Raw genomic sequence first — 14,139 nt, forward strand, 5'->3', positions numbered from 1 at the left:
ATGGGTTCATGCTTTATTTTACATGAGATATGAAGGTTTTGAAACATCAGCTCCAGGATGGAGTGTCTCAGACTCTGAGCACGCTGTCTGTCAGTGATGACTTCAATGTTGCAGGTGATCTTTGTGCTTTAAGTGTGGTCTGTAAGACGTGTCCTGCTAATCAGTCCCACCAGGTTCCCTATGCCTCCGAGACCCCCGTCAGTGCAGAGCACCGCCTCCAGCACTGACTCCCACGACGACAGTGACGAGAATTATGTACCCATGGTCTCTAGCATGCCTGCAGACGAACCAGTATGTAAACTCAGCTCCAAGTCTACTGTTCCTCTTTTCACATTTTTTTTTTCACTGTGCCATTGTAGTCGACAAACAGTTTATTTTCCTGTACCATCTGACATGTCCCTGCCATCGTGCTTTCTGTCGAAGACTATGCCTTTATTTTTATCTTGCTCACCTTCTTGAAATTCATGCACCTCTTGTCTGGGATAGAAATCTGCCTCCTGTTCAGGGCAGGTTCGTACCCTGCCGGCTTGCAGTGTGCTAGGTTGGTAGCTGATAGTGACATCACTGAATTTGGCCTTTGTTTGTTGTTCACAGACCTTGTCTTGGACTGTAATGAATTATGTTCTGTGACCTTCTGTATAAATTAGTGGTCCGCATCCTCTCATAAAGGGCTCATGCTTGTCTGCATAATATTGACTTCAGATCAGGGGTGAAATAAATGTAATCTTTCTGAAAGACCAGATCGCAGAGAGCCTTGACAATGTGACAGCAAAGGCAGGCAGCACAGATGCAGCACATCTAAATTTATAGCCATGTAGAAAAATATACATTCTCAAGAAAGAGCAATGTCAACAGAGTACAGATCTTCGTTTGATCTTTGCTCAACTACTGAATAGAAGGATGTTCTACGACGTAGTTTGGATCTTCTGGGATGATCATGTGTGCTCCTGGTTGTTTAAAATTGCCCTCCAGAATGCTAATCTTTAGAAAATGATAGGACCAACTTAGTTGGGGATTCTAAAGTAAAAGAGGCTTTTTAAATGATGTTGATAGATAAATGGTATATGAACCTTTAAATACACATTGTGAAAATTAACCTTATCATTATAACTGTTATTAATAGTTTGTATCTCAGAGTTTCTGTGTATGCATTCCTTTCACTTTGCCATAAGGAAATAGCATAATGTAAATTATAAGGTAAACCCAGCAGCTGAAATCCAGCTTTCCCTCTGTTAGTATAACCAATCAAACTGAACTAAACTAGGATACATTTCAAATCTAGCCTGCAGCATATTAGGAGTCACCTTTCCTTTTGATTTTATTGGTAGTTGGTCCTCTGTGCTAAGGAAGATCCCTCAGCTATGTGTGATTTCTCAATGTGAATGAGGACGCGTTCAGTAGGAAGAGCCCCATCATAGGCAGTTGAAAAGGACTGGCCAGAAGGACTCCTCACTTCTTCTTTTTTTCCAGCTTTTTTTAGTCTTATTTTCTGCTTGGAGCACCACTGGAGACTGCTTCTCTTCCATTGTTATGTTTGCACTTCATCTCTTATGCCAATTCCCCCACCGGTATCAAGGACCCTTTTCTTGTCATCAGTAAATAATTCTCTTGTATCTTTAAATATAGGTTTAATAAGGCAAACATCTCCAACGTGGCTTCATTTTTTCTGAAACTTTTGTTTCATGGCTTATTTCTCCTTGGCAGTCCAAGCCTAGGAGAGCCAGGAGAGGAGTTTTTATACCTGCCAGGGCTGTGTTCTTTTGCTCCTTTTATTTATGCTTCACTCACAAAGCAACACAGACAAGTACGTTATTTCTGAGTTCACTTTTCGGTGTTTACACGATGACAAAGAAAAGGGCCAGTTGTTACCGGTCTCATGTATTCCTTTTGAACAGCGTTACCCTTCCTTTTTACTTGGACGTCCTTCTGCTGCCTTTTTTTCATCCGTTGGCGGTTTTCCTTTCTTGTTCCAGCTGCTCTTTTCCCTTTGCGCTTTTTTTTTCTTCAGTTCCATTCTGACTGCCCCCTCTTGTTCCTCTCTCTCCCCCTGCTCTGTAGAGAAGAGTCCTTCTACTGCACTGTCCCCATCACCCCTGTTAAGCGAGAAGTGTCAGACCTTGACGAGATAGAGGAGGTGAGGTGGGAGCCTTGGAAGAGTAGTTTAGAGAAAAGAGTTGACGTTAATTGCTGAAAAAGCTTTGCCCAATTGCTGTTCCGTTGAGTGCCGCTTAATGAGGGCCTGCGGTTATCATTGGTTAGAGGAGGAAGTTTGCCTGGAACTGACTGGCCGTGCCAATCTGCTGCAATGCCTGCTGAGCTTTGTAACATCCCATCGTTAGATGTAGTGGATGTGACTGGTGTGGGTAGAGTGGGTTCGTGTGATTTAAGTCCTCATTGCTCTCGCCTGGGAAGTATGACTGCTGGGCATTCCAGAATGGAGGAGCAAAAATTTGGGCAATAGATCGAGAGTCAGAGACAAAGAAAACTAGGTCACTTTCTTCTTTGCTTTGCAGTTCAGTGCATGCTGTTGCTTTCTTTTGTCCAAGAAAATAATTATGCTGCATTTATCTCTGTCCTAAAACGCCATTGTTATAATTAACACTGCCTTTGTAGACCATTTAGATATTAGCACTTGTCTCTCCTGTCCTCATGCTTGCTGTGCAGTTCTCACACTGTTGGAACATTTCAGTCTTTACACTTTGAGTGAGTGTGTCTTGTGTGTAATGTTTCCCTTTCAGCCTCAGAACATGAAACTTCTGGCTCAAATGAACACAGATGGCGGCAGCAGTCCGATGGTGAAACCGAAAGGTGACAAGCAGGTGGAATACTTGGACTTAGACCTGGACCCAGGAAAATCAACACCCCCTCGTAAGGTACGACTTGCCAGTGTGCTGGGTGCAGTCTGACTCTGCTGTTAGGAGGACGTGGCGCAGCTGGTGGAGCGTCCCACTTCTGGTTGGCAAGCTGGAAATCTCGCTGCGCCTACCTGTTAAAATAGCAGCAGGGGAATTAGAGGAAGTAACACTCTAGTTGTTTAATCAGATATGATACGATCTTGTTTCTTCAACCAAAAAGCCAGACTTCTGTGAGCGTATTCACTAACGTTATCTGGCTAACTGTGTAATCTTGCTTTCTGATATACCCCTCTAATTGATTAATATCATTTCACTGCTCGTTTTGTGTTGGATGCATTGTTTAGGTTTGTTTATATGTTAAGTTATTTTGAGGCAAAGCTGTGCTTGATATTTTCGGCTTGATATAAGTGTTGGGAGGGAACTCTGGGGTTGCCATAAAAGGGTTAGAGAATGTAATATGTGATCTTATAGGAATTATGTTTTTGATTTACAAATTTTCACCTTACGAGCAGTATATATTAAGTTCCTAAATTGAGGGATGACTGTACTGCACCGTAAAAATATCAAAATGCCACATAGAATTTGGTTACTTAGCAGGTTAAGGAATATAACCGCTGCGTAAGCTGATGACCTGTATTTAAGAATTCTAATTCTCAGTTACTCTCACATAAAGGCAAAATGGGTAAAAAATGTCGCTGTTTAAAAGAGCGACGGACTTGTCCGAAAGCACATTCTGCGGGTGTCTAATTGAGTTAAGAAGAGAGTGCGGATGTCATGAGCGCGTTCTCCTTGTTCGTTTAGAAGAAGAGCAACGGGACGAGCAGCACGGCGTCGGATGAGCGTGTGGATTACGTGGTGGTGGATCAGCAGCGAACGCAAGCGTTAAAGGACACCCGGAAGGCCTGGAACGATGGGAGGCAATCGACAGATTCTGAAACTCCTTCCAAAGGCGCCAAGTGATTTCGGCCGCCCCCCTTCCACGAGCCGGTGCAAAGACCACTGCGGGCTGGACACTGCCGCTGCCGCACAACAGCACTGCTGGAAAGAGGCTTAAAGGAACACTAAGGCATGGGCTCTCGTTGGTGAAAGACAAAGGAAATAAAAAAAGAGTTTCAGCATTTTGTTTACAGTACCGCCTATCTGAACTCTGCTCTTTGCTTCAATGTTCTGAACACAACCCATCCAGCTCTGCCTTCCTGTTGGCATGTCACAGCACGGTGGAAGAACTCTGCCCGCTTTCTTCATGCTGGAAAAGATGCCAATGCAGCCGGGGACTTTTGGACCAGTGGGCACTTCATTGTGTTTTCCTTGACGTTTCTTTTTTTAAAAAGGCCACTCACTGTTCTGTCAGATGCTATAGTTGTCCTTTTTTTTTTCTTGAAATCTTAATATGCGCACTCATTCGCACACACTTGTACACAGGTTGATTCACTTTCTTTCCCTTATTCTTTGTAGGGGAGGTTCTTAGATTCACTTCTTTACAAGAAAAACTTGGCTAGGTCACGTTCAAAGTTGGAGGAGGGCGGATGAAAAAAAATCACAAAAATCACTGTTTTCTGATAAATTCTAGGACATCACAGTTGGATCCAGCTGCAAATATTCTTACCTGCTTCATGTCCTTAAAGTTGCTTCCTAATGCAGCTTTAAATTCAGAATTAGTTTCTTGTTTTGTAGAAAATGCAATTTTGCTTAAAAGGTGTAAAAATAACATTTCTTCACTTCCTTATTCCTTTCATATAAATGCATCCCATTTGCTCAGACAAAAGTGGGAGTAGTCCAAGTTAAAATAATCTATATTACTGAAAGTGTCCTTTAGCTTTCGCATAGTAGATTCAGTATACGTAAAGTGTGGATTCTGCAGGAAAGAATCCCGCACCTACTGAGATGGTGGTATCGGATTTATAATCTGAATTATGAAAATGATGGAATTGATATAACTGTGACAGCTTTTTAATGGGAAGTTTTTAAGCTTTCTGTTAGTTATGCAAGGTATCAAACTCTAAAGAAAACAAGATCAGGTACTCATAATTACTAATACAGCTATCCATTTATAATTTATTTTTTTAAAGTAGTCAGGTGTTCTTTTATAACCAGTAGTGATCCTGCAATCTATGCACTACTGATTGATATAAGTTTTGTGATCTGTAAACTGTTTATTAATGCTCAGAAAATGTGCTGTAAAAGATGCCTTCTTAAGTTACTTTATTTTTGCATCAGCAATTTATTTTTATTCTTCATTCCTTTATCTAGGTGACTTTTTCAAGATTAACACCTTTTCTTTTCCTATTAAATCATTTTAATTTATTTTTTATTAATTTGCTTTACAGTTTTTCCCTTTTGGGACTGCCTTATCTAGAAGACATTGTTGATGTCTGGTGTAAATAAGAAAAACACATCTGCCTAAACTACTTACATACTTATCTTACCGTTTGTACATATATTACAGTACCTTTACTAACTTCTCTGTACTTAAACCTTGAACACGCAGAAACATACTGTATGTCTTGCTTTGTCCTGAAAATCTTAGCTCTCCTGTACATAATTGCTCTATTATTCCAGCATGTACTCTTTGAGAACTGTGCCTATAATGAACTGAAGATTTGTTTCCAAGTGGCTTAATTTTCCTCCTCTTCTGCAGAATTTACTGGTTACATGACGGACAACAAATCTTTATGCTTTGTATCTTTTTTAAATAAATCAAAAGACAAGTGTACATTTTAAGGTAAATAAACAAGACCGTTATGCATTCTAAACACCTGAAAGAAAGAAATTATTAAAATCACTATTATTAATTGTTTTCAAATCATGGGCTGGACATCACACTGCTTTACCCGTTAGGCATCTTATAAAGGGCACCTCAGGGCAGAATATTTTAATTAACTTTTGCCTCCTAACCTGTACATAAACACCTGTTTTCAGAAAGTAGTGAAGGTAAAGGCTTAGTTTGTCTTTGTTGTTTAAGAACAGATTCAACAAAATGAAGATTAAAAGTCTTCCCTTGTGCCCTAATGCATTGTAACTAGGGAAGTCGAAGCTTGCACAAGTGTTCTTGTTAGTTGTGACTGAGTAAATTCCCTGACAAAAGACTTTGACTTTCTCCATTGAAAGTAGACTGCATCTTTTAAATTAATTCAGGTAAAGAACATCAGCATTGCCTAACTTCATCTCCCCTGGGATTGGTTCAGAAATAACAATCTCTCTGCTGTTTTTTTAGATTGTTCCTGTGGTCAGACTGCTGTGATCTGATCATAGTTCAGTTGAAATTGGTCTGTTGTAGAGTACTGTATTACAACAAGGGAATTACATCAGAGGGAAGACTGGTTAGTCACGAAACAGTGTGTACATGTGCAATTCTTTTAAATTCCAGGTTCAAGATGGCAGAATTAAAGAAAAATACTTGTAGAGACTTGCTTCAAATTAAAAGTTATCCTGAAATTCAAGAACTCATACCTGTGAAACAAAAATAAACTCGGGTAATGGGTAGAAATGATCTGTATATTCATGTGTGATTGTTCTTTTCTAGAAATCAAGGGATCAGGGCACTCTTTAATCTTCCTGTGCACAAGTTGATATGAAATGAAACTCTTGATACAGTATGGACTGTTAAGCCAATTTTGCAAAAATATGAATTTAATTGTGCATGTGATTGAAGAACTGGAGAGTGTGCAGAAAAAGAGTAAGTGGTAAGTGAAGAAGTTAACCATTGATGATATTTATACAGTGCAATGGTGATTCCATGCTCTTCCTTATTTAAATCATTTTGTTTGCTGAGATTTGTAAATCTAGTTTAACGTGCAGAGAATACAAAAATGATAGTGGTGTTCCAAACATTATATAAGGCAGTAGAGAAACACTTAGACACTTCATTTCCAGGCAGACATTAGGGATATGAAATCTAATCTAGATAAGTATATGCAGGTTTGAAGACTGTATATTGTAAATTTAAAAATGGGTGGCACTGATCGTCTTGAACTTGAAAATTGTTTAGGCACTTATGTTGACTCATCATTTGACTCATGACACCATAGTAAGAAAATGAATATGGATGTATGATGGTGTGAAACGGATAGGAATTAAATGGAGCAGTGTTAAAATTTTGCATTGCTCTAGTTAGGCATTTAAAATCACCCATACCGTTTTTGTGGCCATGTTAGCATCTTAAGGTTTGCAGCACTGAAAACCCTTACATTGAAAGGTTGAAGAAACTGAATCTTTTCACTCGTGAGGACTCGATGGGACATGATACAGGTACTGTATTCCAAATCCTTAAAGCGATTAGCATATTCAAAGCAGTGGAGTGCTTCAGGGTCAATGCTGAAACAAAGAGGAATTTAAGCCTCTCGAGCGGCTTACCAAAGCACAGGTTGAGCTGTATGAACGCGGGTTCGAGCCTGGGTCACGTCACGAGCTGACTGCGACTGGGATTCCTTAAACAGCACTTCCCACTCGGCTGAGCACCAGCTCTTGCCTTACCCAGGGGCTAGGGTACGATGAATAGGCCAGGGCTCTCTCGGGTGTCTGCTACACGGCGCCCGCCGTCGGTGCCCCTCGCCCGTGTTCCAGTCCAGGCTGAACCTCCAGCCTGGGGCTATGGTACCTGTAACCTGTTAAATGAAGAGAAACTCGAAGGAGGGCTGATGGGAGGTACTGGCCTCCATCTACAGTATTCTCCTCTGTGTGTAGTGATGGGATTTGTAACTAAGCTGACATGAAAAAACACCACAGTGGTTCTTCCGTATGGGGTGTTTAATTGGCAATTCTAAATTAAAAAAAAAACTAATGCAAGAGTGAAAATAGTTCTTTACATGAAGGTTGGAGGAGTTCTAGAAGTAATGAGCCTGTCATGCTATTAAACTCATTCAATAGCTAAAACCTTTTAGGCAATAGCTGGACAAATCCATATATCAATATGTTGTAGACAAGAAAAACAAGCATGATGATCCTAATCTTCTTGCCACTTTCCACAACCCGTCGCACGTTTAGTTTTTTAAATTATTATAATGTGTATCAGAATAATTGTGGACAGAGCCAAATTCATGTGTTCTGATTCTAGTCGAAATTGCAGCAGCAAATTTTTTGGTTTCTTCTTTGTTTTGTTAGCAATGTGAATATTATCAATGATAAAAGTCTCTCTGAGTGAAGCTGACGCTTTTGGTAGAAATGATGGTTTGCTCTTCCAGCTTCCTCCTTTTGAAGAGAAATGATCCTCTGCTAGTCAGCTGAGTCAGCTCTCATTGGCACATGTTGCTGGCTGGACCTGGTGAGAGGAACTCCACTACACAGGACAATGAAAACTTGCAATTAATAATACTTTTATGAAACACCCTGGGATTTTTAATGACCACAGAGAGTCAGGACCTCGGTTTTATATCTCATTCAGAGGATGCCATATTTTTGCAGTATAGTGTTCCCATCATTACACTGGGGCATTAGGACCCACACAGACCACAGGGTGAGTGCCCCCCTACTGGCCCCTCTAATACCTCTTCCTACAGCAACCTTGGTTTTTCCCAGGTCTCCCATCCAGGTACTGGCCAGGCTCACACCTGCTGAGCTTTAGGGTTTGCCAGTTATGAGTTGTAGGGTGATATGGCTTCTGGCAATAAACATGAAGAGGGCTGTCTGCTGCAGTCTCAAACAGTGAAATAATGCAAAACCGAGAAATCAACACAAAAGAATGCCATGTTAGAGAATTAAAAACCTACAGAGCACAGAACTTTAACACTAGGACCTTAGGACCTGTAAGCACTTTAAGGGAATTTCTGCAGAATTGGAAGCTGTTTACTGCAGCTTGTTGGGATGTTCCAGCCTCAGGAATACTTAATGCCACAGTAGATTTCTCATTCAATAACTGGCATTAGTTTCTATGTACCTGTACACACATGATCGTTTTTCTATCTTTACATAGCTAATGGTTGTTCTGTGTGCCTTGTTGTATGCTTTACTGTTATCTCAAATGTTCAAATAAGCAAAAGTGTTGTGGTCTGCTCCTTGACCTTCACCCTGTCATCACAGCCAGGAGTACTCCCTTCTCTCCCCACCCCCATCCCCTAGCAGGCAGGGAAAGTTTCCTCTCATGTCTCTTTTGTCCTTATGTGCTTTCAGCCAATGGCTCTCTCTCTCTCCTTATCTCTGTGCCTCGCCAGTCTCCATGACTTGCACGCCCACCTGCAATCTTCAAGGGCAATAAACCGGAGTATCCAGAGGCTGCTGCTCCTGCCCATCCTTCTCTCGCTGTGACTGCCAAGGAAAGAGGGGAAAAAAGGGAGAATCTCTGCAGTGCATGTGTGTTTCTGTGTCTACATATAAAAAAGACAGGACTATTTTTAGGATATTGAATAAGTTAATAAGAAAACTCACCCTCCTCATTCTGGTGGAAAATGTATTTCCAAAAGCTGCTGAAAAGACCCAACCCATCTGGAGGCATCAGGGGCTGCAGAATGCACTTCACTCTCAAATTTACAGGAAATTACAAATTAATAATTTATTTACATATTTATTTTGGTTGGGCACTGTGGAACCATTTCTGTCATCTCTAAATTAGATTATTTTCTATTTCGGGCTCATCTGAGAAAATGCTCCAGTCATCAAATGTGGGTCACAGGTTTCCATCCACTACTCTGAAACACTGGCTACAGTAATTGTGTGCACTCCTGCCAGGTGTTGTCCTCAAATGCTGTTGTTTAGTTGCTTCTGTTGCTCTTGGGGCTCTGAGAGTTTCAGAGCATGTCTTTTGGAGCTACTGAGGATCACACACAGTCTAATAACTGTTCATTAGTCACCCAAAGTGATGCAGTGTCACATTTTCATAATTATACAGCTTTTGCCTAGCAGATTTCATGAGCAACTCCTTTAAGTGCCATAAAAAGTCTATAGATTTTCACAAAGTTTTTCCACAAACCCTTCACATTATCTGCACCCAGAAATTGCTTAAATGAAATTTTGGTCCTGCTTGGTTTCTCTGTTCAGACGTGCCGCTGAGATACAGTAGCACCCTGTAACCTGATCAAAAACAGCAAGGCTGGGCCTGGTCCATTTAGCAGATGGTCAGTAGGTGGCACTCTTCCCTCTGGACAATTTGTAATTAGTGTTTCAATTTGATGACCAGGGACACCGGGTTGTAGAAAGTGGCACTGGATCTTCTGATGTGATGTTAAACTGTTTTAAAGAGAAGGGGTTTTAACTCTGGGATCCTGGCTAAAAATTCAACTGTCTTATACAATCTGGCTTTCCTGCAGAATCCCCTCAGTTCAAATGGTAAATCAATTGCACAGTTCTGACTGATGTGCTGTGTAGTGGTGCTTCTGGCCCACAGAGGCTACCAGGGCTCTGTTCCTGAGTGGTGGTGGGCTAAGTGGGTCCCCTCTTTCATGTAGTGTGCTATGGGATCCTTTAGGATGAGAGCTGCTTGTTACAGCCTGAGCACAGCAGAGGTCGGGAGCCGACAAGGTTTGAAATTTAAAAGTCGTAGTGCCCTTCATTCTGTAAGCTAGAAACACTTTGGAGGTTCTGAGGCACAGTTCGGAGTGTCAATCAAAGTATCTTCAGCCACTAAGATATGTCACCAGTGGTTTTCTAAGTGGTCTTTCAGGCTTGTGGTCTTTTCAATATCACAGACCCTGATCTGGTGGTGCTTGCAGCTCTCTCAGACCGTAGGTCTGTTCTCCAGCCTGTTCGGAAAGTCCTGTGCTCTCACCTGTGAAGACTTTCACCAGAGCTCCCAGGTATGCAATGCTTGCCTGCTCACTGGGTACCTCACACCCTGCTACCGAGACGGCAGGCACTTTGATAGAGAGAAGATCAACAGTCAATTATCTGGGAGTGGAATGACTGGCAGCTGCCTCCTCTTCAGCAGATACTGTTGCAGTCCCATATAAATCCAAGTTTTCAAGTACCATTTCATTTCCACTTCAAACCCAAATTCAGCTTTTTCAGATTTTGTGAATAGTATTAAGCAGCTGTTCGTGGGATTTAGATACACATTGTTTCCCTCACTTCACTAAACAAATCTTTTACTGCGCATGAACTGTTGCCTTCTAACACAGCTAATCTAAGTTAATAGATTATTATCTATTCTGACAGGCTAACCTTTAATTACAGGCTAAAGAGTTGTATCCTCTCGCGTATTGCAACAGACACTCCCGTTTCGGCAGTTTCGGCTGGAGACGACTTGCAGCCTCACTGACAGTGTTACTATCCTTTTCATTACAGCGGGTCACGGAGCAGGTAGAGCTGGGAAGGCAGAGGAAGAGCAGACATCCTCTGGACACAGAGGTGAAAAGGGGAGAGCAGGGGTTGCTCCATGGTTTTCTAGAAGGAAATTTGAAATCCTGGAATTGGACTGTCTTTTGGGCAGCAGGGATCTGGTCTGGGGACGACCGGAGCACCAGTGGCTACTGGAGTGCAGTGACCAGGGAGGTCTTGCCCTTCATCAGATGGCTCTGGGACGATCAATCTCTGGAGGTGTCTTCTTTCATAGAGAGAACTCAGTCAGTGCGTGTGTGGACACGGGGGCGCGGTCTCTTCTTTCCCTGCTCAAAGACCTTGCACGGGCCCACCCACCTGTCGCCCCGCCCAGGCAGTGTCCTCAGATCCGCTGTCCCGCAGCCCTCGCCTGCCCGAGGAAGACGTCACGGACTGTCTCCCCATGCTATCAGAGGGACGGAGAAAACATCTGGTCGTCTTGTTTAGCAGGACACAGGGTAGCCTACACCCTCTCTTGGACTCTTTGGAGCCTGGCTTCCGTTCCCTTCCTGTCTTTTCTGGAAAGCGCAAGCATGACAGCAGGAGCTGGGGGGGCCTCACTGTCCATGGGGGGGCCACCGGTTGTCTCATCCTATGTGGCCCACTCGTGGGTCTGCACCCACTCTTTGGTCCCACAGCCAGTGATCGGATGAGGGCCTCGTCCCAGTGATGTGCTGGGGTGCTGCTGGACGTCGTCTTCTGTGGAGCTCTGGCAGCAGGGCCCTGTGGCACATGGGAGCGGGGCTGGATGTCACCCTCTGTTGCACTAGGCACAAAGGAGCAATCTCGTAAATGCCTTATCTGTGCCAGTCCATTGCTCCCCCAGCTGCTTTGCTTTGGCTCTGTCTGAGCAGCAGTTGTTCTGCTGTGTTCCAGGTTTCGCCTACAACCCGGGGCAGAGCATCCCACTCTTTACACCAATGCAACACAAGCTCTCGTTTCAGCGGCAGCATTACGCAGGCTGGAGATGACTTTCAGACTCACTGGCAGTTTTATTGCCCTTTTCATCACAGCGAGGCATGCCACTCACGGAGCAGGTCAGGCTAGAAGGCAGAAAGAGAGACATACTCTGGACGCAGAGGTGGGAAAGAGAAAAAGAGGGAATTGCTCCCTGGTTTTACAGAGGGAAATGGTGGGAAAGTGTGAACCTGGAGTGAAGGGGGGGGGGGGTCTTGGGGACAGTCCAACGCCAGGGGGTTGCGGATATACTGTATACAACATGTTAAAGGCAAACTACAATCCTGATTTCTCAGACCAGTTATTAAATCTCAGTAACAAAATAAATTAATTGATGTTGTAAAAAATATTTTTACAAATTTGAAATTAAGCATAAAATTGTGAACTTTGTGAAAGCACTAAATCACCATGTTGTTGCAAACTCGCATTCAAGTTTCCATGGGTTGTGACGTGATGTGGCCCTCTCTGCTCGCTAGTCACTGTAATGACTAATGTCATGTACTGCATACAGATCACACTGCGCATACCTGGAAATTTCATCCATTTTGTGATGTGAATATGGAATTTTACAGGTTACAGTGTACATTTGACTTTTATTACGGTTTGAAATGCACTCATCAATGCTGATTCTAACCACAAAATATTAAAATAGCTTTGTCATTTAGATAAGTACCAGTGTTTTCAATTTCATTTTTACAAATAAAATCACATCCAGGCCTCACTGTTGTTGCACAACGATGTCTTAATCAGCTTAGCTCTGATTTTTGATTCCATGACACATTTTTTACACCACCTCCTGAAGTGAAGAAATGATCAGTGGTGTGTTGTATGATGGCAGATTGATAACCTCAGTGCACATTTTTGGAATCAGTGTGGCACATCTCTGCTTATATCAGTAGGGCAAAACTCTCCTCTTGGGGGGCCACATTGCTTGTGGGATTTTGATCTACCTCAGATTTATTTCCATGATCAAGCTACATATTATCCTAATTTAATTAATTTAGCATATTACCAAGGTCTTTAGCTGTTGATGATTTGAAGAGACTTGGAAAATCTGTTGGAATATGGTTCTTAAAACTATAGTAATATACCTATGAACTTCAATAGGGATCCTGGAGAGCCCCTGTCTGGGTGTTACAGGCAACCATTATATCACCAATTTCACATCACGTCAACAGTTAACTTTCAACAACCTCTTATCTAATTTGTGGAGGAGTCAGATCCTAACCCAGGAAGCACTGGGCACAAAGAGGAATACACCCTAGATGGGATGCCAACCACAATCACACAAACTCAAAAGCACACACTCACACCAGGGCTAATCTCACAGAAGCCAATTAACTTTCCAGTATGCTTTTGGGCTGTGGGAGGAAACCACACAACACCCCAGGAATTGGGCTCTGGGCTCCAGCATTACAAAGTAAACCCCTGCACCACTGTGCTACTGCTACCCACAGTTCACAGATTATTTGAAAAAAATGTCAAATGTCCTTCGACCCTCAAGAACTATTGTTCCCTTCAATGTAACACTTGCTTAATTGATCAGTTGCTTGAACAAGTGTTTTTTATCTTTAAAAAACAGGAGATTTAGATTGACTGATAATATTTTTCCCTCACAAAAGTTTACAATAAGGCAATCTAAATCTTAATTTATTCCTTGTTTTTTATTATTCTGTCCACATTCTTGAACTATCAACACAACGAAGCTAGAGCAACTGATTTAAAATGGGTCTCTCAGAAACAGTCCAACATATTTCTTGTAGCGTTCTTGAAAATGAGAACACAAGAAATACAAATGGGTACAAGCCATTTGGAACTATTTTGTTATAGCAAGCAGTAGTTAAGAAATCTACAGCTAAGTGAAAATCGGGATTTTAGAAATTGTAAGACTCTCAGAGATACAGAACAAGTTTTGTTTTGTTTGAACACCAAACTTGTCGTTTACAAGGTGCCTTTCACGGCAAACCATCTTTAGGCATTGTCTAACATACAAAAATAACGAACAGATAGAAAAAAAATTCCTTAAAAAGGCAGGACTTTGAGAATGTTCTAAACTCCTTAGTAACTAAATCTTAAATCATTG

General features: G+C 42.0%; 1 protein-coding gene across 15 annotated transcripts in view; it reads left to right on the forward strand.

The window, feature by feature from the left end:
* gab1 (GRB2-associated binding protein 1) overlaps positions 1 to 5,608 on the forward strand; it is a 93,814-nt gene extending 88,206 nt beyond the window's left edge. For 11 of the 15 annotated variants that reach the window (XM_088910158.1, XM_088910150.1, XM_088910134.1 and 8 more), the window contains 3 exons: positions 165 to 291; positions 2,739 to 2,873; positions 3,657 to 5,608. In XM_088910158.1, coding sequence (XP_088766284.1) covers positions 165 to 291; positions 2,739 to 2,873; positions 3,657 to 3,815 — 421 coding nt within the window. In that variant the 3' untranslated portion in view covers positions 3,816 to 5,608. Of the gene's footprint in view, positions 1 to 164; positions 292 to 2,058; positions 2,135 to 2,738; positions 2,874 to 3,656 lie in introns of all 15 variants that reach the window. The other 4 variants (XM_088910095.1, XM_088910129.1, XM_088910086.1 and 1 more) reach the window with 3 other exon arrangements.
* Positions 5,609 to 14,139: the final 8,531 nt, after the last annotated feature.

The sequence above is a fragment of the Atractosteus spatula genome, chromosome 1, assembly GCF_055471065.1.
Source record: "Atractosteus spatula isolate fAtrSpa1 chromosome 1, fAtrSpa1.hap1, whole genome shotgun sequence".
Lineage (NCBI taxonomy): Eukaryota > Metazoa > Chordata > Actinopteri > Semionotiformes > Lepisosteidae > Atractosteus > Atractosteus spatula.